Source organism: Drosophila subobscura, chromosome O (assembly GCF_008121235.1).
Source record: "Drosophila subobscura isolate 14011-0131.10 chromosome O, UCBerk_Dsub_1.0, whole genome shotgun sequence".
In the NCBI taxonomy this organism is placed as follows: Eukaryota; Metazoa; Arthropoda; class Insecta; order Diptera; family Drosophilidae; genus Drosophila; species Drosophila subobscura.
In genome coordinates this window covers 27691520-27718806 of record NC_048533.1, presented here as the reverse complement: position 1 = coordinate 27718806, position 27287 = coordinate 27691520, and the positions used below count along the sequence as shown (strand labels likewise).

General features: G+C 46.6%; 1 protein-coding gene across 2 annotated transcripts in view; it reads left to right on the top strand.

The window, feature by feature from the left end:
* LOC117897446 (nucleolysin TIA-1) overlaps nucleotides 1-27287 on the top strand; it is an 88137-nt gene that overhangs the window by 35848 nt on the left and 25002 nt on the right. For both annotated transcript variants that reach the window (XM_034806289.1, XM_034806288.1), the window contains exon 2: nucleotides 14399-14486. In XM_034806289.1, coding sequence (XP_034662180.1) covers nucleotides 14399-14486 — 88 coding nt within the window. The remainder of the gene's footprint in view (nucleotides 1-14398; nucleotides 14487-27287) is intronic.

Below are 27287 nucleotides of genomic sequence, written 5' to 3'. Positions count from 1 at the left end.
AGCAAGTGCCAAAGATAAATAAAACTCGCTACCCTGCCGCAGCCGCACTCAACCCTAGGTCTTTCAGGCCAAAGTATTTATTTGCCTGTTGAAATAGTGTCAAACTGAGTGGACTCTTCACATGCGGGAATTGAGAGAGAGACAGAGAGACAGGGAGAAGTGACAACTGTCTTGCCTACTCGATTCCCCATATGCCCAGCCCCAAAGAAAACTTGACTAACTATGCAAATAGGAGTGGCATGTGTGTATGGGTGTGTGTGTGTGTGTGTGTGTGGCATCACCACCACAAGTAGGAAATAGCACCACCACCGCCCCTTTTGGCGACAGTTGGCGCAGAGTAAGTGCAGTTGGTAGAAATTAAGTAAGTTTTTAGCTGCAATTTTTGCCGAAAAACTATGTCAAGTTTGGTTTTAGTTGCCAGCAAAAGTTTTTGCTTAAGAAAATTGTAAGTATAAGTATATCAAAGGAAGCTGGCAAAAGCGCGACTCCCGACTCAGACTCCGACTTGGAGTGAACGCTGGCGACGCTAAGCAGACGTCGGTGGAACCTAATGAATTTCACGCATGACATGCAAGGCACGACTCAAACTCAGTCTCCGACTCAGGGCTCAGGCTCAGTCTCAGTCTCAGGGCTGCAGTCGCTTAATTAAAACCATTAGGCGTGAGTCAAACTTAAAACCATTAGGCGTGAGTGAAACTTAGCCAGAGAATCAAATTGGATGGGCCAGAGGGGTGGCAGCAGCAGCTAAGATCTGATATGGGTGAGTGCGAGGAAGGGAGTCCCGCAGTTTCAGCCGCAGCAGCAGCACCACCACCAGCAGCAGCCAATTTACATAGTTTCTTTAATGTTTGCTGCATAATTTTCACATTTTTCAGTGTCAAACTATGGCTGCATTGTCTGGCAAAAAGAAAACTGCTGGCGAGAGGGAAAAATCTTTTGCATGTTTTGGTCATATTCTAAAAATAATAGCACTGGGAATCAGCCAGCAGCCAGCAGCTCCGTCCCTGAGCGTCGTCCGGTCAAGTGGGTGGAGCCCCACTTGGCTGACCCCTTCGGCTTGATTTTTATGACTTGGCGGCCACGACAGATGCAGCATATGGTGTGGCAAGTGGCAGGAGGTTGGCTCAGCTTGTGCCATACAAATTATAACGTTTTGCCTGCCCGCAACAGACAGCGAAAAGCTTAACAAATCCCAGCAAAATGAGACTAATATAATTGCTAAGTAGGATTTGCCCTTTGGCAGATATTATTACGGATTCCTGGAAACAGATACCGGCTAGGGTTAGGGTTCCTCATTATGGATTTCCTGGTAAATGCAGCGCTTACTTCACGGGAATCCCACTGGCTCCAATAGATCCAAATTCTGTGTACAAAAATAATGACGCACTCGGAAAACGAAGTTGTTTCAGTTTTGCGTAAAACTTTGCGCTCAAACGGTGAGACAAGATTGCCACATTTCAAGGCGGTGGCCGCTAAAAGCTCGGCAGGATAACGAAGCCAAACACCAGAGAGCCACTATGTTGGCTTCTACTTCTGCTTCTTAGCCGCTGAGCTATGGGCGAGCTGAAAAAGTTTAATTCAAAAACTTGTACAAAAATGTACATTTAATGGAAATTTACTACCTGAAGTCGCGTCAACGACAGGGGCAGCAGGAGCAGGAGCAGGACTAACAGCAGTCAGGGAAACCCGAAACAAGCGCCACAAAGTTGCAATGGACATGAAGGAGCAGCAGTAGCAGGTGGATGCAGGGGACTAGGGATAGTGCCAGCATAATACAGAGTAGCAGCGGCAGCAGCAGCAGTGGTAGCAGCAGCTCCGGGAGAGCTCCGAGAGGAGCCAAAGCAGAGCAGAGCAAAAGTGTTAACGGTTTGTTTGTGCGCCAAATGGCTGCAAAAAGGATGGTGGACAAAGATGGGCCCAGGGCACCAGGGATGTTATCCTGCAGTTGTCTGCCTTTGCCTTTGGTGCTGCGCAACCGGAAACGGAAATTGCGTAGCGCAGCCAAGTGCGTTGCGTTGCAGTGGTGGCAGCAAAAGGCAGCGAGCCGTAGCATGGACACGACCCATAGCAAGGCTGTGGCACAGGTGCTGTCGGGCTGTCATTAACGTGTTTTGCATTTTTAACGCGTGGTAATGGTGGAGGAGTGGTGTTGGTGTTGGTGTCATGTCTGTGTGGTATGGGGAAATGGAGAGGAAATTATATCTGGGATTATCGTGGAGCAGCTTAGAGGAGATTCAGCTTGATCTGTGTTATGAGTTATCAAAGCCGCTGAGAGATAATTGTATCTGGTAGAGCATAATCCACTCACATCCCCATAGGGGATGGAAAAACTTTAATTGAATTCCTCCTTTGAAAGCTCTTCTCATTAGCATTATTCGCCATTATATCGCTCTCTCTCCTCCGGCACTTTCCTTGCCATCAAAGATCATCCAATCAGCTCTTAACTCTCGACTCTTTAACAATGCCAAGCCATTTGCAAAACCGAATCAAAGCCAATGGAAATACGAAAAGTTTTTCATGTGCCACATCCCCCCGCCGCCCATCCCGAAGCGCGAACAGCGAAAAACGAAAACTGCGAGGCGAAAGCAAATGAAAATGGAGCACTCCATTTGCCGGACCAGTCCTGGTCCAGTCAGTGCCCAGTGCCCAGTGCATAGTTCTGGCCATGTGCAATCCTGCTGCTGCTGCTGCTGCTGCCGCACCGCAAGAGCCAAACAAATAAGAAATTAGTTGATGCCAAGTTGTTGCAGCTGCAGCTGCCGCTGCACTGCCGCCGAATGGAAGGAAAATGGCAAACGGCGGGGCAAAATGTGAAAAAGGAAAGCTGCAAAAAAAGGAACTTTTCCGCTAATGTCTTAATGTAAAAGTTTGTTAGCCGTAAGTGGGAGGAGGGGCTCGGGCCCCGGGCACTACCTCTACCTGTGTGTGTGTGTGTGTGTGTTTGTGTTGTGGTTGGCTGGTGGGTGGTTGCCTGGTGGGTGGTGCAACTTATGGCAACTTTTTAGCGAGCACGTTTGATTGAAATTTGTGGCAAATTGCTTGAAGCTGCAATGTGGCCGGGCCAACTTGTAATGGAATGATCAAACTGCCATCAGTGAGAGCTGCTCGGCAACATTGTGCGGGGATCGGGCACCAGGGCTGAGGCAATGAGGCATAAAAGGCACACCTCTTTTGCACCCTGCACCACCGTCACCCACTCTTATCAATCCACCTCAAACAACCCATTCAAATTGAAGAGGAAGAGTGCCGAGAGAGAGAGAGAGAGAGGGGGAGTGGGAGTGGGACAACACACACGTATCTGCAGTTTGTGCAATGGCAAAATGGCAACAGCCAAGTGAGAGCGAGAGCCAAACAAATTGCCAGCCATTACCAGTTGGAAGGGTAATTTTTACTTTGCAGCTTTTCCAGGCGCTTTATTTGCCAGCCAAATTTGTACGAATTGCAGCAGAGTGGCAGCGCAGCAGCCGAGGCAGCAGCACCATCAGTTGTAAAAACCAACAAAGCCATTCCAAGAGCTACCAGAAGCAGCAATGGCACCCATCGAACTGGCTGTCGATTTGTAATAGGTGATTTGGCAAAGGAAATTGAGACATCAATAAATGTGGCTTGCCTTGGCTCTGCTGCTCCTTAAGTTGACTCAAACGAGGGCGTGGCCAGACCGTATCGTTGCATACATGTGTGTGGCATGGCAGCAGTACGAGAAAACGATGGCCATCAGAGGGGGGTGCAAAGGTTAAGGGTTAGCAACTTCCCAGCAATATGCAAAAATATTGCAGTTTTCATGCGGAAAACCCATTGGCAAAAGCCTTCTTCTATCGCACAATCTTGTCGTTCTAATTGCCTAGAAAGACTGCCTGGCGAACTGGCAGTCATTCTGTGTGGCACTTCTGTTGTTCTCCTTGCCTCAGTGGCTCTCAGTACCTTCAGCTTTGAGATATTGTTCCAGTCGCTGGTTCTTGCCAATTGAACGTTATTGCTTCGATGGGTCAATAAACGTGACCAGGAACAGGATATGACAATTTTACACAATTTAGTTGGAACACCAAAAACAAAGACAACGAAAAGCTGACAGCGATAGATCATATTAACCACGTTTAAGCCGTCCACAATCAGAGGCGGAAAAAGGCAATAGAAATAACTATAGAAAAAGCAGGGCAAGTACTTCATTCAAACACAGAATTAGATTAGGAATTGAAAACCCTTTTTATTCGTTAACTTTTGCCTGATATGAGATGAGTCCTCCAATTGCTAATGAATGGGATTTGCAACATATTTTGTGTATCTCACAGATTCAACTAACCAAACAACGTCCAATCAATATTTGTGTGATATTTTTAATCCATTGTTTTCATTTAATTGTTTATCTGCACTTCAGTCTCTGTGTGTGCACATTGATTCTGTGCCACCAAATGATTGTTCACGCAATGAACGACAATGAAGTGTAATCAATGAATGTCGGAGCTTCAAAACTGTGCAAAAACCATAAATAATATTCAAACAAAAGCAGCTAACAAACAGCATCAGACAAAACAATAGAAATCAGTTGCGGATGAGTCCACAAAACCCTTTTCGGAACCCCTAAATGTCTGCGCAAAACATTAAAATAATCAGAACAATCATAATTGAAAGCGGGGAAAAAAAGCACAGCAAATATATATTAAAACCAACTATCAGGATCTGTCAGAGAGGGTGCGGAATGGCAGAGGGAAACTCGTCTGGCATGTGGATAATTTCCTGCAGACTCTGCCGCAGCATTAGCGCCGCGCACATCAACATTTATAACCGACAATATAATCTGGCGACAATTTGCGCCTAAAAAGTTGGCTGGCAAAATGCAAACATCCTCCACGAATGGCAAATATTTCTACATATGAATATTTCTATGTGTATGTTGCTGTAGCTGTAGCTGCACTCAAAATGTTCACATATCATTTAAAATGCATAAATTGTGGCCGCCTGCTGCCTGCCGGGCATTACACAATTTTCGTTAACAATTTTCTGGGCCAAACACGAAAGTGTCGAGTGTTTGAGTTGCGCCCGAGAGTTTGTCCCGGCAGCCGAAAGCAAACAATGGCAAAACATACCCGCACAAGACAAATACTAGGGACCAGCAACCAGAACGCCTTATACATTATTTGCAGTCAAATTAAATCTAACAGCTGTGAGTGTTACATGTGTGTCCTGCTCTCGCTCTCGCTCTCTCTCCGGTTAGAACACAATTTTCGAGGCAAATATGAATTTTTAATACAATTTGCGATCAACTTTTGTTCTGCGCTGCCGACTTCTGTGAAATGTTTCTGCTTAATTAAGTATGCTAAAAGGGGGCGTGTTGCAATACACGCTCCCACGCATGCAAAAGTAAAAGAGATTGTCGGGAAACGATGGGAATAATCAAATTAAATTAAATTACATCATATTCATTTGACCAAGAGGCACAAAGCCAGACGCCAACTGTCTGCTCTTCCGCTCTCGCTCTCACTCTCGCTCACGCTCTCTCAAAGCCAACGGAAAGCAGGCAACCGACAAAGTTTGACTGGTCCTTTCACTCTACAGGACATATTGGACATTGGGACTCTGGACAGGGGACAAGGGACAACGGACAAGGACAAGTTGTGGCAATAATTTACACAAATTGGCAATTTTGCTTGCCGAATAATGTCCGTCAAAGTCGGGGGCGACGCAAAAGTCAAAATTCGGTCAAAACTTTTGCCCGTCGACTCACTCGTCCCCTGAAAACTTGTTCTCACTTTATCGCATCTTTATCGGCTCCAGCTCGACAAACACGTCGAAGGAAATTCAAATGATAAGAGTTTGCCCAGCAATCTGTGTGGGTGGCTGGCTGGTGGGCTGACTGGCTGGTGGCTGGCTGGCTGGCTGGTTGCCGCTGGCTGGTTGCAGGGCATTGCGCGTTATGACAACATAAACGATATTTACTTTTTTGTGCCTTTGCCTTTGCTATTGCCATTCCGGCTGCCATTTCTTTATTTCTTTCGATGCCTTTTATGCGGAGTTTTGCTTTTAGCATTGCTCTCTCTCGCTCTCTCTCTCTCGCTCTCTCTCTTTCGCTCTCATTCTGTGAGGCAAAAACTTTTTGACTGTTTCTCTGTGGCGTTTTCTTTTGGGTTGCCTTTTTTTCAACTTTTTGCTATTTGAAGTACTTCAAAGATTTTAGCATATTTTATTTGAATACTTTATTTCGTAAAAATGCGTTTGTGTGTGTGGAAGAGAGGTTCATAGACAGTGGGTGAGGGGAAAAATAGAGATAGAGTGGAAGATTGTCTAAGGCGGGGTGGAAAAAAAAGAGTGCGAGGGAGGAGCATCTAGAAAACGAACGACATGACTTTTTCAGCTTTGTTGGCCCCAATGCTTGTCCTCCACATCCCCGCCCCCTCCCCATACCCCTCTCCGCTATCCACACTTCTAACTAGTTTCTATGTCTTTGGCACAAAGTTTTTCCTTCAGTTGAGAAATGAAATTTTTGAAAATTTTTCCGCGGGGAAATGAAAAAGTTTGTCCTGGTGGACACAATGCGGCTGACAGTGCCCTGTGCCCTCGCACCACTTGTCGTCCCGTTGGTCCTAGTTAATATTACGCATACGCCGCGTCTGCCCTTTTGACTTTTCTCCTAGACCCGAGCCCCGAGACCGCTCTTACCCCACCATTTGCGTGCCAATGTGTTGGGTGGCGAAGGCGCAGCTGCTGACGAGGTCCGCTTGCTGCAGAGCACCAGAACACGAAGAATAGAGCGCAAAGCGTCGGATAAGCAATAAAGGATAATGTCATTCAATGTTTTGTGTGTCTCTCGCGCGCACAGCAACAATGACAACAACAGTGAGAATGAGAATGGAAGGCAAAGATTCGGGTGCCGAGGGTGCAGATACCCTTGCAGATCAGACAGACTTTGGCTATAGACAGAAACCTTTATTTAATGATCATTCTTATGCCCGAAATGTATGATAGAGAATGATCTATTTCAAGCTTGATTGCCTTAAAAGACTAAGAGGTTGAGCTTGGCTAGAAATAGAGGTGGACACGGCACATTTCATCGTGCAATTGTCGCTATGCCCCCCGGTAGTGTATGCCAGCATTGACAACAGCAAAAGCGGAAACGCTTGCCATCATCAACGTCGCGCTCCATCCCCATCCTCGTCGTCTTCGTCTTCGTTGTCATTGGCAATAGTTTCGCCCACGACTTTGTTGCCGTTCTTGGCTTCGGCTCCAGCTTCAGGTTTGCCCTCGCTCCACTCCGCACAGACAATAGTCAAAAATGTCTTCATGTTCAGGGAGCGAGGAGCATAACGGAAATTCGCATTTGAAAAATACTTTCTTCATTTAACAACAATGTAGGGTACAGCGACAGCGCAGAGGAGGTGCAAAGACATACACACAGGCAGAGCGCAGACACTGCCTGGGTGGCAAAGTGTTGGCATTACTGTAAATCGTTTTCGTTTTACGTTTCATAATGACAAAGACAGTGGCACTGTGTAACTGAAGAAAGCTCAAACTGAAAAGGAAGAGGAAAGGGAAAGGGGAGCAGGAAAAGGGAAAGCGAACCCTCTCGATTGACAGACAATGGGCGGAAATGGAAGTCGAAGCTCTCAGAAAAGAGAAGAACAGCAACAAAACTGTGCTGTGCAACTGAGACAAAATGTTTTTTAATGAGAGTAGTCGCTTAATCGGATCGATAGCTTTACGAACGAATCAAACAGAATAAAATAAAAAAGAAAATAAACAAATGCTAAAAGGATTATTGCATATTCTCCATAGGAACTCTTACTATTTATGGGAATTATCAGTTGATTGCTATAAAACTATAATCCCTTTCGATTGTCTGCAGTTTGCTACTTCAAAAACTTCTCATAAAAGAAAATACGCTTTGAAATTGATTTTCATAAAGGAACGTTTGTGATATTATTCAGATTGACGGGGCATGCTCCTATAACGCTGTCATACGTATTACAGAAAAAAACAAATGCTTGAACGCTCGAGTCAGACGTGTACATATGTATGTACATACTCGAATGCCAACTAATACAATGCTGACAAGAAGGCGACAGCTCATTTTCATCATGCTCATCAGGCGCAAGCATCCACAGCAGGAGGCAAGCGTTCCGAGAGCAGGTGCTGGAGCATGGAGCCGCAGCACCAGCAGCAGCAGCAGCAGCAGCAGCAGCAGCAACCCCAGCAGGACATGCGGTGACATTTCGCTGGAAGCGTTTCGCTGGGCGAGCAGGCGCGGAAAACTCGTATTTAAATCTAATTTTGTCACCCAACAAACAACGACATGTCTACGCGAACACTCCTCTGCAGTTGATGCTGCTGCTGTTGCTCCTTCCCTGTGGCGCTTTTGCTGGTGGTGTGCTTTTGACTCACTGTAATCGTGATTTCCTGTGCAACAGACGGTGTCAGAGATGCGGCAAAATCCAGCCTGGCAGTCACTCAGAGACTCAGAGAGAGAGAGAGAGAGAGAGACAGATGCAGAGCGGTAGATACTATAGCCAGGCCAGGGCGTTGTTGTTTTCCGTTGGTGTTGCCTTTGTTGGACGCGTTAAAAATGTCACAGCGCATTGCATACTTATTGGCGCATGTGTTAATGCACCACCACCACAACCCCCACCCTGCATGGCCACAACCACATTCTAGAGCCCTGCCACAGGCTAAATGTTACGCGCTGGATGCATTTGCGGCTGGGAAAATCCTTTCGCTTTTTTTTCCCCTCTGCTGTTTTCTCTGTTGCATTGTGTCGAGCGCTGTGGCTGTGCCCCGTGCCGCATTCGACGTTTGCATATTCTCAACGCGAGGGTTTTTTTTCCCCTATATATACCTTTTGTGGCAGGTGTTTGAATTAGCTTTCTGTGGGTTGGCCGGGGCAAAAGCGGCAACACAATGGCTTGCAATTGCACAAAAGCTTATTAGGTTTTCCCTTTAGCTCTCCCCCTTTTGCTCACTGTACGTATGCCATTTGGTTGCACTCTCTCTCTCTCTGTGTGTGTGTGTGTGTGTAATACTTTTTTACAACAAATAATGCGCTTTGAGGTCGCGTGCTTCACGTGTTTTAATCCATTCGCTTTCAGGATCTACCACCAGCTCTGCACCGCTTTCCTGCGCACCTGCAACGCTTTTAACTTTGTGGCACTTTTCCGCTTCGCTTTTAACGGCGCTGCCGGCGTCACCGAAAATCCATTTGACAATCTAAACTACAAAGAGCAGCTCAACAGACCCCCGCCCAAAAAACTATGAAACCCAACCATGTTGGCTATGTTGTTATGGAAGTGTTTTGAATAGGAAAAAAAAACGTTTTACTAAAAACTATTTGGCATATTATAATTCCCACAAAGATAGCTACTATTCGGTTTAGATTTATGGCTACATGACATGTATTTTTATCAATCCCACTAGTTCCACTATAAAGTGAGAGCGAAGCTTTAATAGTTAACTACTTAAATACCAGATACCTGTATGGCTTACAGAAGATTTCTTATTTCATTCGCTCTCTTCTCAATTTATTAGAAAATACCCATCACAATTTTAAAGCCTTCTTCAACCTACTTTACCCAGAATAATCTCTCTAACCACACCACAACACATTTATTTCGAAAATCAAATACTTATGCTCGTATTTCTACAGTCCATCGGTCCGCTTGGCCTGCGCTGAGCTGCACACAATTTTCCTGCAGATGCAACCGGGGAGACCCATCTGACCATGCCATGAATTATATTTCGACAACAATGAGTGCTCTGCTGGCCAAGCGGATGCGTTGCCAATGGCAATAATGTGGCCTGGGCCACTCGTAGCTGAATATGAGGTGGTGCTTGGTGCTTGGTGCTTTTGTACAAGGCATTTTCAGCTCGAGTTGCTGTTGATTTAATTCAAGAGGCAATGCATTTTTCACCGTCAAGTGTTTCATGTGAAAAATTCTCGGGCAATCCGACGCTATTATCCTTCATCTTTTTTCATCGCTTTGCCATGACAAGTGGCGGTGTGTGAGACAGAGACAGAGAGAGAGGGGGAGAGGGGGAGAGCATCGTAATTGCTGGCTTGTTTGGGGCCAATGCAAAAGTGAGTGGAGTGGAGTGGCATTGTAACATAATTTCCGTACAAAATACATCAAAATGGACCATCCTGGAAAATCTCCATTTTCATATGTTTGCATAGCAGTCTAAACGATGAGTGGCCCCAACACACACACACACAGCACACACACAGACATACAGCTGTGTGCTTATAGAAGTGCAGCCATGTTGCTGTGGTTAGTTAGCATCTGTGTTTGTATTTGTATTTGCATTTTGCATTTTCTGCCACACACACACACGTACACTCGTGCATACATATATATTTATAAGAGTGTGAGAGAGAGAGAGCGTGTAACAGAGGGGCACACATGTCCCTGTCCGTCACATTTGTCGGACGCCCATGTATTAGTGTTTACCTCTGCTCCACAAACACCCCCGTGCCCTGCTGCCACCTTACTGATGATTTTTATTCCCACATCTAGGGGTACTCAGGGGAATGTTGTGCTTCTGATACCACTGATCAGAATTACTCTTTGAATATAAATTTAAATAAATTCCACACTAGAAATGTAGTCTCCATCCTGCACTCTGACTGAAGGGTATCCTCACAGTCTGCATATTATTTGTAGCTCAGCTTTGTGCTCCCCGCTTTGTCTGTCCATTTGGCCCCGGCACATTTGTGTTTGTTCAGCTACTTTTGCGGTCTGCCGCTTTTCGCGTACATATCCACCACATTTGTAGTCACTCCGGTTTCAGTTCGCGCATTGGACAAGCGCCAAAAAAAAGGGCAGGAACCAAACAAAAAGTGTTCAAGTGGTTGCATGGTTGAGTGGCGACACTGGTCGGGTTCTTCTGACTCAAGCTGAAAACTATTTATAATGCCGCACATTCCTCACACACACACACACACACTGTCACGATATTGATATACTCGTATTTATCGCTATGCTTTATCGCTGCTCCAATCGCTAATTTATGGTCTCTAATGAGAGCCCCAACGCAGACTGCTGCAGCTAATGCCACAACATTCAAAATTATTTTACAACCTTTTTGGAATTCGAGCGGCAACCAAACAACCAACCACCCAACACACACTCAATAGCTGGCCAGCATTTGCATTTGTTTGATGATCGAGTGCATTAGGAATGCCGCCAAATTGATGCGAATTACCATACAAATCTATAATTTCCAACGAAATTAGTGCACACAATTTTTATCGCAAATCAATTGGATTTTCCGGACACATTTTTCTATGTTTGGTATGCGCGGGGCAAAGGGCAGGGGCAGCGCTGGGGGCACAGGCCGGGACATGGCGTATGCGCAATTTTGATGCTCTCAAAATTCAATTCAATTTGTCCAAATTAAAGCGAAACTGGAAATGCTGAAGTGAAATTTAATTGCATGGGGGGCATCAGAGCGGCACTCCCTCGGTGTCCTCGGTGTGTGTGTGTGTGTCTCTCTGGGGGAGGTCAGGCAGGACGGAATGCAGCACGTATTTATTAGCTGACGTGCATTGATGAAGGTCGAACGAATGCGACGCAACTCGTCACACTCCCCCACCCCCCAATACCATTCCGTGCCACAATAAGGGAGGCTCCCGGCTACCCCGAGGTCGCTGATTGACTCACGATTATGCAATAAAACAGCAGACGACAAGCAGGACAACACTCAAATCCCCACAGAGACAATGGCCCACAGACGAAGATTCTATCTGTCTTCCTCTCGGTGTCTCTGGCTGTCGACTCTCTCGTTCTCGCTGGTTACTTTATTCTTTGCTCGCTCTTTCTGTGAAGCTTTCATTGGCTTCATTTCGGCACCAGCTTTTGAAAAGCTAAAACTTTTTTATGTCCAACTCATTAAAAATGTGCGCCAATGGACTGACTTTATGCAGGCCGTACGAGCCCAAAAAGCAGAGCCGGAGGGGATCCTTCATTCAACTTCCAACAAAAACAGAGGGTCCACCTTTGGTGTTTTTCTCTGGGATTTTTCGCCTTTTGCCTTCAGATTTCATGAATGAGAACCGAGGGCCGCCGCCGACACACCAAAACTTGAATCCGAAAGCCAAATGCAATTTCCAAGTTTTTAATGTGCGAAATTTCTAATTTAAGATTTACGATATTTTTATGTCGAATTACATTTCCCAGCTCCAGTTCCTGCTTATGCTCCTGTAACTCCCCTCACCGCCCGCCGCTCTCCTGCTCTTCCTGTTTTTGATGTTCGCTCATTTTCAAGCCCTGGTGTTTGGCTGCGAATTTCCTTTGGCCATTAGCTTTTGGCTGCCCGCTGTTAGCCCGAAATTTTTAATGGATCGGCTCTTTAATTGTGGAGCGCCCCGATGCGTAATGCCTTTGCCACTGAGACTCCAAGGACTCTGAGCTGCAGGGGCTTCCCTACTGCACGGGGGGTGGGGCGGGGGAGGGTGCTCTCTTAATTATAGACACGCCCAAAGGTCAATGGTCGCCTTTTGATGCAAATTTTATGGACTGGAACTTAATTGGGCCGGACCATTGGGTACGGCCCACTCCGGTTCGGCTTCAGCTCATAGCTGGCCCCAAAACTGGCAAAAATAAAATAAACCAAAAAATATCTGCCGCCGCCGGCAAATAAAATGCTCCGTTCAAATTGTTTTGCGACTGACCAAACAACAACAATTTGTAACGGACAGATTTAATGGGGCTATTGTTGGATGTGGATGGAATGGGTTTTGGTGGGGTTTTGTTTCCTTTTTTGCGGGGAGTTCCGTAAATGCAGCTCCCGATTGCAGCTGCAGTTTTGTTAGTTAGGGCAATAAATTGTTATTGTTGCTTTTGGGTTTGGCTGTGGGTTTGGGGGCAGAGAGAATTTGTCAGATGCAGAGATTGCATAAAATAAATTGGCCAACGATTGATTTGGGGGATTTGCAATACAATTTATTACCGCCGCGATAAAGGCATTCGAGTGTCAACATCAAAATGGCAACATTCCCATGGCAGGCCATGCGCGAGGGCCCAACCTAGTTTTTTGTGCATTTCCCCCACGTAATCCTTTACTTTAAGGTCACAATTTACAGCACATTAGGCCACACATCAAAATCATTCGCAATTTAAACCCGCTTAAGTGAGAAAACGAGCTGCGAGCAGAACACGTGCTTCTGGCCGGACACAGACCATTCCCCTCCCGCCCTGGTACTCGATCCCTCCTGGAGTTACACCGAAAAAGAAAACCACAAAAACCGTATCTCAATTGCAATCACTCAAAACAACGGAAATGACGCTTAGCACAACTTCCTGTCGCTCCGTAAGGACAGACAGACAGACGAACGGACAGCACGGACAGCTACGGGACGACGCGCAGCTGAAACGTGGCCATGGGAGCAGGGGAGTGCTGAAGTAGCTGCAAAACCCTTCTCCTTATCCCTCTTCAGAATTGTAATTCATGTTGCCCGAGCGGGGGGTTTTTCTTTTTTGGCATATTTGTCAACTCAGTTTCCACTGCACACATGATGAGGGATAGGGACAGGGCCAGGGTCGGGGGAGGAGATTGGGAGGTGGTAGTTCATGGACAGCCACCAACCACGCCCACCACCGACTGGCACATTCAAGTGCAATTTCCTTGTAATGCGAAACTATGTCATTTTGGCACGGACGCGAGCCGAAAAGCAGCAACACTCCCTGGGCCTGGGCCTGGGCCTGCGCCTGGAATAGGACCTTCCACCAGAGAGACACACATCCTGGCAATGAGTGGGCAATAGATAGTTGGTCTCAGCGCGTGCATACAAACATGACACGTTGCCGGCACTTGTGCCTGGCCATAGATGCCCCACTCATGTCCACCTGCGCTCAGCTGTTGTCACACTGCAATCTGAGCCGGAGCAGCAGCAGGAGCACCAATTCCCGGCCAGGGAATGCCATTGGTATTGGGCACAGGGCATGGGTTGGGTTGGGTGTTCCGAAAATAGTCATAGCCCATAGCCAGCGTCAGTGCGGCGGCAACCAAAGTGGCAACGAGAGTGACAAGCACAGCCAAGCAGACAGGCCCAGGCACAGGCACTGGCAAGGGGAGGAGTGGGACTGGTACTGGTACTGGAGCAGCCCTGTGACAGGCGGCATTTGATAATGTCAAGCCCCAAATCAGCAACAGACACCGACCACGCCGACGAGCCAAATGCCGCTGACCGAACCCAACTGCAAACCGAGTCGTGGGCTGGTGCGGGGGCGGAACGGAACGGGAAGGAAATTGCACGTTGCGATTTCAGTCAGTTGCCTCTTGAGGCAGCCAGGCACACACATGGGCATGATCTCAAGTAGCTGTCTGTCTGAGCCATCAGCGGCTTTGGGTTAAGCTTTCAAACACTTTTTAATTGCCTGCAAATTTGTGATCTTTTTCGTTTCTTTTGTCTTTACAGAACAGTTTCACATTTTCGTGGGCGACTTGAGTGCCGAAATTGAGACACAGCAATTGAAAGATGCATTCACCCCATTTGGAGAAATATCGTAAGTAGAGACAACAACAATTATTATAATTAATGTTTAAGTTTTGGCTTTAAGTGGGGTTAAGTAATTAACAAATAATTCTTTGAGCTGAGCTCCATTCTGGATTGAAGTCCGCTGTGGATTGCTTTCCTTTGTGCTTGCTTCATTTGTGACTCAAGTAAATGTGTACAATGATGAGCGCCGCAGTCAGAACAGTCAGAACCAATGCTGCCACACGGATAATCAGAATCCACTTGTACCGCATACGTCGCGGGGGTCCCTCCGGGTTGGGTTCTTCATTCGCTGGCGGCGGCATGGTAAAAATCAAATTACAAAAAATAATTCTTTGAACTAATGAAACTCCAAATAATCGTACAGTTTTGTATGACAAGAAAAGCAAATCCGATGGGATCATTGTAGTTTATAGAAGTTCAAGCCACGATCGGGAATGGGTTTAGGCCTACTTTTTGGTCTTCCCTAACACACATTCAACTTAATTATGGCTTCCCTCTACCGTTTGTCCACCCTCAATATCGATTCGCATTCCCACTAACACATTAACTTCAATCAAAGAGCATTTTGGCACACTTGTGCTGCTGCCCCAAAACAGCGCAAATTGTTAAATAAACAAGCAAATGGAGAAGTGAAGTCCTGCCTGACCCAGCGGCAGCAGCAGCCTATCTGCGCTTAATTTATGAATAATTAGCGAGTCGAAGGAAACCGCGAACACAGCAACGAAAATGATTTCTTTTTTGCTTTTCCAAAAATACACCAGTGAATGGACCATAGAAACCGGTTGGAGGGTAGTCCGGGCGTCCGTCCGGGTGCCCTGAGCAACGGGCAATAAATTAATAATTTAATTTTCGACTTTTTTGTTTGAGCTAAAGGCAGGGGTAGGGGCAGGGGCAGGGGCAGGGGGAGCTACCACCAACAACATTCAAATGCAATGGGGAGCTGTGGCAAGCCGCAAGCAGCTGTCGACGAGGGGTTTGTCGGGGGCAAACAAAAACGCCCAACGAATGCCCCAAAAAAATATTAGAGCAGAACAAGTGAAAGCAAATAAAACGGATTTTGTACGAGTATATACATATATATGTATGTATGTGTGTACATATTTATATGTATGTATGTGCGGCTCAGGTCAGTAACCGAAAGAGACATCCCACCCCTCGTCGCTGGAATTGGGAGCTTGTTTCGCAGGCTTTTCATTTGCCACTTTCTTAATTAATGAGCATCAGACTGGGCGACTGGCTCCAACCTTTAGCTGGCATTTCCCTCCGCCCCCCTCTGCCCACTGTATCTACCTGTGATTCTGTTCTGCCTTTTCCCATGGCTTTCCTTCATCTGCCGCTGAGAGCGCGGCTCTGGCTCTACCTTCAGGCCTGCCATCCTCCCTCCATCAACGTTGTTTGCTCTCATTTCTTGGAGACTTTCAGCTGGCTCAAAACGTTGAACTCATTTCGCCAGAAACTATTTATTCGAGTGCAGGGGACCAAAATGTACATTCAACATTTTCGAGGGCTTGCCCTTTTGATGTTCCTCTCTCTCTGTTGCTCCCTGTCGCCGGATTTTTGTGCGCGTTTTGTCCCTGCGGCTCTCCATGGGCAAATAGTGGAATGTTCCTTCCTTCCGCATGTTTATTTTATGGCCAAAGCGCAAATCTACGAAATAATTACATTTTTCATTTACACCTGAAGTGGCTGCCGCTTTACTTGCTGTTTTGCCTTGGGGTTTAGGTACGAAACGAAGCTTCAAAGATTGCCATTCTGCCAGCAGGAAGAAGGAAGGAGGACGCCGTCGATGTTTGTCGTCGTCTTGCCTCGTCTTTTGCCTTTTAATTTATTGCTCCTTATTTTTTGAGTGCCCGCGTGGGAAATAATCGCAAATATGTTGTCGTCGTCGTTGCTGGCGCCTCTTCCTCTCCCTCTTCCTCCTCTTACCTACTTTTCATCATCAGGTTAACAGCTCTCGTGGGTGAGTTTTCATTTAGTCCTGCATAAGGAGCATAAATTTATACAACAATTTTGCCCTGAGCCTCGGATCGCCTCCCTTCCTTCTCGGTTTTAATTAACCGACTTAACTTTTCAAGCAACACAACAAAAGTTTTACATGAAATGCAAGTGGTTTGGTTATATCTTGTGATTTATATAAATATACGTCTGTGTATGTGTGTGCCCAAAGTTTGTGTGGTTTTTCTTTGTTCCATATCGAGGGGAAACTCATTATAAAAGTCGAAACATGAGTGGGGGTGTGGCACATGGAACAAAAGGAAATGTAATCCTTCAATTAATTGTATACCTCTGGCCATAGAAATCATAATCCCCTCAAAATAATGAGGTTCCTTTGAGTTTCCAAATCAATCAACACCTCAACGGGGGCAGAGGCCGACTACTTAATCATATCTTGCCCCGCTGGGCCGCAACTTCCACTAACCGAATCCAGGAGGCACACACTTGTACAATTTCCCATCAGCGGATTGGATCAATGAATGGCTGGCCCTCCCACATATTGCTTTACCCTTTGAGGAGCATTCATATAATATCTATGCCCACCACACACCAAGTTCTATTCGGTTTAATGGTGAGCCCACAATCCGATTAGGCAATATAATGAGACGGCATTCGATATGCTCCTCGTGCTCCTGCTCTGCAGCTGGCATTCTTGTAATGGCCATAAAACACATGGCCCAATCACTGGCACATCTCCGAGTCTCTTTTGCCTCTGGGCTACGATTCCAGAGCTCGGTCTCTGTGCTTGTTTTAATGCAGCTAATTAATTATTTGGCTGGTCAAAGGATCAACATAAAATCCAAGTCAAGGGGCCCGACACCATGCTAACAGCAGCAGTACCTCTTCTGTCTGCCGGCCCAATTAGTGAAATTCGTCGAAGCCCATCGATTGCAGCACCCAGAAGGACCGAGACCATAAAGGGAGTGGCCAAGTGCCTCCTCCTACTTCTCGGTTATGGAAATTCAATTAGCCGGCTGCGGTGCTCCGGCTCCAATTGCGTCCGTTTGTTGCTGCAGTTGCCACCAAACCAAACCCAATAGACTCGTTCCAGTGCCGCTCCTCTGATTAATTACATGCAATGTGCTGGGGTGCTGGCTGCTCGCTAGCTATGCGTTATCCTACGTATCCTTATTCATAAATAAATAAAGTGAAAGATAAAACAAAGCAGCACCCGGACAATGGGCAATTTGATTGGAAAGGCCATGGCAACGACGAGCTCTATCCCCATCAGAGCACATGGACACGTTCGGCCAATATTCGATATGATGATTGGTGCGGTTACTCATGATATTCTTGCTTCAAATTCATGTGATTTATGTGAGTCATGAGCCGTGGCATTCACTCAGTAATTGGCATCTTTACATTGTGCACAACAAAAGGATTAACTAGGCCTTTGTAGCTAACTTTGACCCAACCTCTGAGCGGAAACTTAGGTACGAAAGAGAGAGAAAAGTCCATTTGCGCGAAAGCAAATCAACAAGATAATAGTTGATAGTAAGTAGTGGAATGGAAATAAACCCTATACCACTCTCGACTCCTTTTTTTCGGGTTTACTTTTAACGACACTTGAGAAAGTTTTGATTTTGGTTTGCTGGCTGCTGTCTGCTGTCCCTGTCGGCGACATCATTACGTTGATTTTTCTGGCGGATGGAGGGGCATATAATTTTGTTCCTCGATTGGGGCGATGCTGAAAATGAGCAAAACTTTCAACTTAATCTATTCAGAAAGTTGGCTCAGCTTCTGGCCCGAGTCCTGTGTGCCGGCTCCTTCTGTCCCTTTTGCCGCGGCCTTTTCATAAACTTCCAAATGCGCTTCTGCACGTCTCCAGTTCGACTTTGACTTCGACTTGGAGACTGGGACTTGGAGCAAGTGCAGCAGCAGTGGCAACGGAAACCAATGATCGGCGACAAGTGGGCGCCTGACTCACTGCTGCAACGGAAATGGTGGAAAAAGTTGGAGTGCAGCTTGGAGCTCCAAGTAGGCGTCGGCTTTTGTTGCAAGGCGGCGAATGACAAATCAAAATCGCATTCAAATGCGACGCGGCGTGCAGCGGAAGTTAATGCGAAAAACTTTTACCCCCAAAACGCGGGCACAATCAGTCAAGCATCTCCACGGCTCCACGGCTGCATCGAATCCTTGCCTGCTCCTAATCCTCATCTTCTGTTCGCCCTTTCCCTTCTGGCTGCTGGCTGCTGCCGGGTTGTGTGAAAAATGAGTGTTGCCAGCCAGCTTTGGGTTTTGCAGCCGCAAGAGCCTCGACACTCTTTTTTTTGGTGTTTCTTATTCCGCCTGCGACAATTTATATTTGTGGCAAAGTGTCAAAAGTTGTCCAAGGCGAAAGTTGCGTATCGAAATCATTGCCAAGAATTCGTCTTTAAAGCCAAACTCTCCACACAGCTGCATGCAAATTAAAGCAAAATGGTAAATGGCTCGAATCTGTTTAGACTTTCTAATATAATTTTAATGGGGGTTGAAGCGCTGCAAAGTTTGCACAATCATTAAATTGGTAAACAATTTTCATTTTCAATTTGTACAGACTTTGTATCAATAACCATAACCCAGGCACAGGTTTAATGTTTAGATAATAGACAGTGGAGCAGCGGCCAGGCCTTGGGCATAAATTTATTTAATTTACTTTTCTGCTGGGTGGCAACTTTTTTGGGTGCCGCCTGACACCTTGGCCACGGCTGCGCTGCGGCAACTTTTCACATAAAATACGCATTAATTCATTAAAATGGACAAAAGGCAAAAACACAAGTGGACTGCCAGCAAGGCCTGGCTGGTGGGGCAGCTAGTGGCGTTGTCAAATGCCACTGACTCTTCGACTGAGTGATTTCCAGACTCTGAGACTCTGAAACTCAATGACGACCAAACACTCGATACGACTAAGCGACAAACAATTGGACTCACTGACGTTTGGGCAACAAATCTGCCTCTGGCTGTGTGTCTGAATGACAGCTTCTTGGCGAGACTGAATGACAGCGTCTTGGAGAGAACAAACTGAATGACTAAATGCCCGGACTCTTGAGCTAAATGACTGCCCAACTCTTAGACTGCAAGACTGAATGACTGCCCTAGTCTCTGAATGAGGAACTGAATGACTGCCAGCCTGAAGGACTGGCTAACTTTTGGACTGAATGACTGGGCCGACTCACAGACAATGTCCTGCGTTTTGGGGCCAACTAAACGGCGCTCTGTTGGCAAGCCAAACAATTTGCAAAACGGCGCCCCGCAGTGGCTAAATGTATATAAATAAAAGTGCTCTCTTCTCTTCTCTTCTGAGCAGGGGCAAGGCGGCGCCTTTTAAAATTAAATCAACGGAAATAAAAGGGACAACCAGGGATAAGGCCCAGAGACAGGGACCAGGCACAGGGACAGGGACAGGCAACTTTTTTTATCGCGCCAACAAAGCCGCGCCAGAAATTATGCTGCAATGAAGACGACAACGACAAGGAGTCGACGAAGCGTCGAGTCCTGGACTTGGATGTGCCGCTGATGCGGAGGGGGGCGCCTGGAAAAGTGGCGCGGATTCGGGGCGACAATTTTTGGCTGCCGTTTAAAATGGCACTTTGGCTGCCTGTCATTTGCAGGCAGCGCGGCACAAATTGAATTTAACTGCAGTTTTTCGGGCCTCTTCTTGGGCTCTGGCTCGGGCTCGGGTCTGTGGCCCATTCCCCACTCCAAGTTGAGCTGCTGCCAAAAAGCGGCTCAGAAACAACTTGGAGCCGACCCAGGCGGAGGCACAGGGCCAGACCCAGACCCGCACATATGTTGAAAGTTTATCACTTGGGAAAATAAAAATTTGCTTCCCCGCTCCGCTCCACTCCACTCTTGGCGGTTCGGTTCGGCCTTGCTCTAAACTTTTTGGCTACAAATTTATTGGCAATAAATTGACTGCCATTAAAGTAAGCGAATAAAAAATGGCTGCCAACGCATAAATCCCCCAAAATAATTTGACAAAATGAGTCACACAGATTGAGTGGCCCCATTTTATGATGGGGTCCCCATAGTCCCTACCCACACTCCGCCCTCTGTCACAGGTGCAATTTCCACACGGAAATGTAATTTTAAAGTACTCAACGACCTCTCTTCGGCGGAGTGGTGCCCCTGCCCAAGTTGGTGTCGAACAAAATTAGCAGAGGCGCGCAAAGAGGACGCACAAAATAATATAATCAGGGACCAATAAAGTCAACGGTGCAGCTGGTCTGCTCTGGTCTGGTCTGGTCAGGTGGTGCTTGCTGCTTGCTGCTCTCCCTTGAGTGACACTCTGCGGGCTGCCCGTTTGCCCCACTGCCACTGCCACTGCCACTGTGGCTGTGGCTGGGCCAGAGTGGAGCTGCAAACAAGAGAAATCTAATCAAAGCTAATCCAACAAAAGCGAATGACGGGCAATGTCAAGCGCCTTTTGTTTGCCAAAAGTAGCGTAAGCGCGGAAATTTGCTTGGCCAGAGCAGTGAGGGATGGACTGGCTGGGATGGCTGGGATGGCTGGGCGAGTGGTAACATTTATTTAAAATACAAGCTATAAAATGAGCTGCCGGATGTGGATACGAGCTGGGGGAGATCTGCCGCACTCGAGTGCTGCGCGGGCTGTCTGAAGTCTCCAGTCTGGCAGGTGTCGAGTGGCATGTAATTGCCGGACAAAGTAGAAAGCCAGAGAGAGAGGGAGAGAAAGAGAGAATTAAATGAATTTGATTTACGTTTTTAAAGCCAAATAAACGCCTTTCAATTAAGTCGAAAGTGGAGCAGCAGCAGCAGCAGAAGGAGGAGTAGGAGAAGGAGCGTCAGCAGAAGTAGGAGCAGAACCAGAAACAACGCCACGTCTCGTCTCCTATTGACTTTGTCAGTGGCGCTGACAGGACAGCGGGCTGGACGTTCTGGTCTGGTCTGGTCTGGTCTCTGGCAAAATACTCGAAAAACCACCGCAAACACCTGACGAGCATTCAGTCGAATGCCACCTGCCTTCCATCTGCTCTTTCTCACTCTCTCTCTATGTCTTTCACGCCCCATCCACAACCGCTGTTTACATTGAGTGCTCATACGCCCTGTTGCCTCGCTTCGTTTTGTCGTTACATTTTTGTCCCGCCGTAATGCTCGACGCCCCATGCCGTACGCTTTTCTCGTTGTCATTTCAGTGGCAGTTGGCAGCGAGGTAGCGCCGTGCTCACTGATTTCGCTTGCAAATTAATGAGAAATTAGAGACAATGCCAGACCAAGAGCCAGTGGCATGGACAGGAACGTGGAGAGGCAGAGCCATAGATAAAGTCGGACCTACGGCCGGGGCCAGAGTCAGGTCCACAGAGCAGCGGCCAGAAGCCATTGTGTCCCTGTTCCTGTCCGCTTTCATCGTCGTAAAAAGAACATTTGTGCTAATTTAGAAAAAGGCAAATTTGGACAGGACTTCATTACGGGGCAGCGTAACGGCAGCATTGGCATTTGCTCGGCACGGGTCGGCTCGCTTCGGCTCGCTCCTTGTTTGATTGATTGAATTTGTCTGGGGCTTTAGGTGGGGTTTCCCTTTGGTCTTTTTGGGCCTTGGATGGAGTTCTGGTAGCCTGGGATCGCTTGTGGCGTACATATTTAATATTTAAATTATTTTCCAGTAGATTGATATCAATTTAATGTGTTTTCTGGGGGCAAGCACAATTTGCATAATGTCTATTTGATTTGCTTTTTGTTTTTGGGTGCGGGAGGGGTACCACAGGAACCCTCTCTCTCTCTCTCTCTCTCTCTCTCTGTATTGAATGCATTTCAAATTAATCTTTTTTGTGGCTCAAAAGCCGCAGTTTCATTTCGCAATTAAAATTAATTAAAACGTATGAACAGCAGCCACTCCTTTTGCTCCTTAGACAAAAGGTTTGGGGTCAAAGGTGGGCCGCGGCTGTACCGCCTATGCGATGCACTGTAATTTCACATTAATTTGCATATTAGACGCCTGTCACGGTTGGCCCAGAGAGCGAGTGACATGTGTGTGTGCGGGTGGTGTGGGGACGAAACAGTGACGAGTCGATTAATTGCGTTAGATTATCCGCTCCACACGCACGCACACACACAGAGACACTCACACAGAGACACGCTTAATTTGTCCTTTGAGCTAATTTCATTTCTTTGTTGTTATTGCACAACGCACGAAGGACATTACGACGATTCGGGGTCTGCCATGAAACGGAATTATAATTTAGCCGCCGCCGCCGCAGCGGCAAAATCCTCAAGCGCAAGCGCTCTAATGAAATCACCAGTTACAAATGGCATTCAGTGGGCGTGGGGCAAGGAGGTGTAGCGTAGCCCCTAATGTGGTAGGGGCTACAGAGATGTGTTTGTACAGCTAAATAGCTCTGCATGCCTAATGTCTGTATTTAACTGGGCATGAACCATGCGCAAAAGTCGGCTCTTGGGCTCTAAGGATCTGAGGGTACGGCACGTAATTATAGCAACAACATAAAGCGCACCCACTCACACCCAATGCACCCACACCTCCCCTACACCAGCTAATAATCAACTTACGCATCTGCACTGAAATATAAATGACAATAAGGTAATTACAACTTACCGCGTCGAAGATTTAGATACCCTTTAGGAGACACTTTCATTCCTGAAATTATAAAGAAAGAAAAAACAAATAAATGCTGTGGCAAACAACAACAAAAAGTCACTATTTCCGCTGTCTGAAAGGGTATTCCTATGCCCGTGCATGGCCAGGAGTGGGCGTGTATCCCTTGTCATGATAATGCCAATTTGTCTGTGCCACATGGCCACGCGCTTTTTATGATTAAAATAGGTAATAAAAATGTGCATGTGTGAGTGGAAAAAGGAGTGGGGAGTGGGAGTGGGAGTGTGTGTGCGTATGTGTTTGCCTGCCTCTTGTCTAGCTGTCATCAGGAGAGCGGACTCGTCGTGAGTCGCGCTCAAATTAATTAAACCAAATAGAAAAAGTGAAGCGCGAAGCCACAACAAATTAAATAAAAACGTTGACAATTTATAATGTGGAGAGCTGTGGAAACTCCGCCAATTCCCAGAATGGGCAACAAGCCCCAAACACACAACAGCCAGGCAGAGCGCTTTCATAAAGGTAAATTAAAAATGTTAATTTGATTCCCATTTAATTGTTTGCCTTCCGCGAAAAACATATTCTCGAAAATGTACAAAACCCCACATGTGGTGAAAATTAACACGGAGCCTCATTGGGCATAACTGGATTTTCCAACAAAAAAGTAATTTGCTCAAAAGAAAGCCACTAATTCGAAGTGTTAGCGTAATTAGATAATTTTGAAGTATTAAAATGCAAACGAGAACGTGTCCCACGAAATTTGATTAAAAGAAAAAGAAAAAACTCCTTTGAGAAAAATTACAGAAATTCTTCTGATTCGATTATTTTTCAATAACTAAAGACACACAAAAAAGAATCGTCTATAATTTGCTTAGAGTATTTGTCGAGTGGCAGCAGCATATGGTGTCACATGCCAGAGAACTTTGACTGTATAATTCTGTAGTCAAACAGTGTCGTCTCGAGCGGCAGCCGACACCAGATGATGCCTGTCGTGCTGGTCTGATGAATCTGTTGATTTATCACAGACAGCTGCACTTACACCTACGCAAGCTGCGCACAGCCAGCGCCAGTATATAAATATGTATACATAAATATATATTTATGTATATAGTAAGTAAATATATAACTTGAGTTGGAGTGCAGCTTATGAAGTAGTCAAGATTTTTCCAACTTGGCGTGAATTTATTTTCAACCCCTGCCAAATAATATGAGAGGGGAAAAAAGTTCATTGGCATCTTGCAGCAGCTTCTGGAGTCCTGTAAGAGGATAGCTGGCAAGTGAGGGAGGGTGGCTAAGGCTAAGGCGGATGAGCGAGTGCCCAGGTGCTGGCCAAGATGTTAAGCTCTGAGACGAAACTGATTGCTACGTTCCTTTCATCGCCTGAGCAGAGCAGAGCAGGCAGCAGCAGCTGTGTGAAAGCTGATTCAACCCCGAATGAAAGGGAAAGATAAGGCCATCCATCGGATTAGTTCGTTTTCGGTGTCCGGCAGCAGCAATCTCGTTGAATCAAGTCACAAATGCGAGCCAGCCACACCTCAAGCTCAACTCCTTTCCGGCTGAGTAATTATGTGCGCCAATGCTCCTGCTGCTCCTGGCTCCTCCTTCTGCTCCTTCTGCTCCTGCTCAGGTGGAAATCATGTTGTGTATTTCCGTTGCAATTTCGAAATTTTAAACTTGTTAACAGCAAATTGAAGTCATTTCCTGTTGCAACAACAGCAGCAACAACAACTGCAGCAGCAGCAACAACTGAAGCAATATGTTGCGGCCGTTTTGGTGTTCAGTGCAGCACAAAATAAATGAGAAAACCACAATGCAACACAGCCAACAAACCCACACAGAACCCCAAAAAAGGGAAAAAAAGAATGCACAAAATGGCAAAGGCACCAAGGACGAAAGACCAAGGACCCAACCCAACGCCAGCCAAGCCGAAGACCAAGGAAAACAAAAATGCCAAAAAGGTACAAAAGCGGAAATAAACGTTGCACAGGCGGCAGGCGGCATTCAGGCAGTCAGCCAAGGACCACCAGTACCCCGGACAGGATAACCTGTTGACCACGTGCATACTGCAGGCCAGCACACAAACCCCACACAAAACTCTCAAGTTCGCTGCCGAAAAATGCCAAGAAAATTGCATTTTCCTTCGCCTTTTCGGTGGTTGTTTGGGGTGGCGGAAGAACATGAAAAAGGTAGCTACGACACTGGCGACAGTGCAAAATAAAGTAAAAGGCAGCTGAGAAATAAACTCGAGCGTTTTGTGTGTTTGTCGGGAATAGTCCAGAGCCAGAGCCAGAGCCAGAGCCAGCAACGGGACCGGGATCGGGTGGACTTTCGGGGGTTCCAAAGTGAAATGCGCGCATCGCGTGCTGCGAATGCAATTTTCGGAGCTGCTGCTGCAAGGCCACGCCCCCTCCAATTCGACGAGGGGGGGCAATGGGCGCTGATGGTAGTGGGCGACAAATGCAATCTACAAACAATGAAATGAATTGTCAAGTGCAAACATGCCACTGACGTGCAATTGCAACGCGTTTCTTTCTGCAACAAGCTCTCATTGGCCAAACTCTCTCTCACTCATTTTGCATGTTGAAAAAAACGCAACAAAAATAACACCAAACGAAACGAAATGTTTGGGACATTTTAGCACCAAATTGCGCAGCAGAGAAATGCGAGCTGCTTAGGCACTTCCGTCGGGCCGTGCCCGGAGACCGACACCGACCATCAACCGTCAAAGCGGGCGATAAAATGTTTTGGCCATGAACAGGAATAAGAAAAAAGGAGAGAGAGAGAAAACAACTTTTATGACACTGCAATTTGGGCAAAAGTTGCTGCGGGACAGGCCACGGGCTACTGTTGTGCTGTGACATGATTAAAGCAACCCCCGATTGCTGGATCGGGAGCTGCATGAGTCCCACTTGTCTTTATGCTGCATGCTCCTTTGCTGTTTCCATTCTTAAAGATTTATGGCGCTAGCCGTGCACTTGCAACTACAGCGGATATCCGGCATGACACGAGCAAGCAGCAGGCAAACAGGCAAGCAGGCAGCCGGCAGCAGGCAGCAGGCAGTTGCCCGAAATGCAATGGCCAAGCCAAACCGTAAATGGATACTTGGCACTGGACTGCAGCCATGCCACGTCACTTGTGTGTGTGTGGCAGCCAAAGAATTGTAGATACTCCGAGGCATCTACTACCATTCATCCGAAATGGGTTCAACTCTCGCTCTCTCTGCGAAAAGCTTCTTAATCTTGACTTCATTCAGCAGCCAAGAAGATGTTTTCAACAGCCTTTTTCGGTTGACTTTGAGTTGGATTTTTGTTGTTGTTGGTAAGCAATACATCAGCGGCCAGAAATCCACCCACAATTGTTGCTTGGCTTTTGTTGATTTGAACTTTTGTTCAGCATTTTCTTTTTTCGGGGTAGATTTTTGTTGTGGCTTTTTTTCTTTTTTGACGAGGGCCAAACGGCAGTGGGCATGGTTCGCTTTCGTTGTCCAGTTATCTTGTTGACATGCCGGACGTTGACATATCCATTTTTTACAAGCCTAGACAGGGCTCTGGACTCGACCGAGACCGAGACCCAGACCCAGACCCAAGCCCAGATCCACCTCGGGCATGTTTGGTCATTTCTTTTTCTATTTGCACGGACTTATGTTGGTTCTCGGCAAAATGGGAATAACAATGGCCATTGGCCAAACAACATTCATTCACCACGGGTCATTCACTGAAGGTAATTTATTATTTTTCTCCGACTTGATTTTCTCTCTTTTTGTGGGTCAATTTTGGGATGTGACACAGCCCAAAAAAAATTAATCAATTTCGAATCACATCATTATTAAATTGCAATAAACGGAGGCCATTTTTGTGGGTACCAACATTTGTGTGTGTCTGTGTGTGTGTGTGTGTGTGTGTGTGGGGCACTCACACAACAATTAACACTTGGCCATTACTTCCATTTGTGGCATGTTAATTTGTTGCCACATCAATTGCTGTTGCCAATATGCGAGTCGCATGCACAAAACACGGAACGCAATGTCCCCCCACGAGCCACACACACTCTCCCAGGCAGGACAGCAGCAGCGCTGAGGACTCTGGACTCAGACGCTTGTGTAACAATCTCACCGACAGCTGGCGCTGTTGCGGTTTGCAGCTACAACTACTATGGCAAAAACAACTACAAGAGGTACAGCAGGGAGAAATGGATAGCGGCAGCTTTGGATACCCTTTTTACCGATCAGTTTGGATCTTTTTTTCGGAGATATGCTGCAATTTCTAGT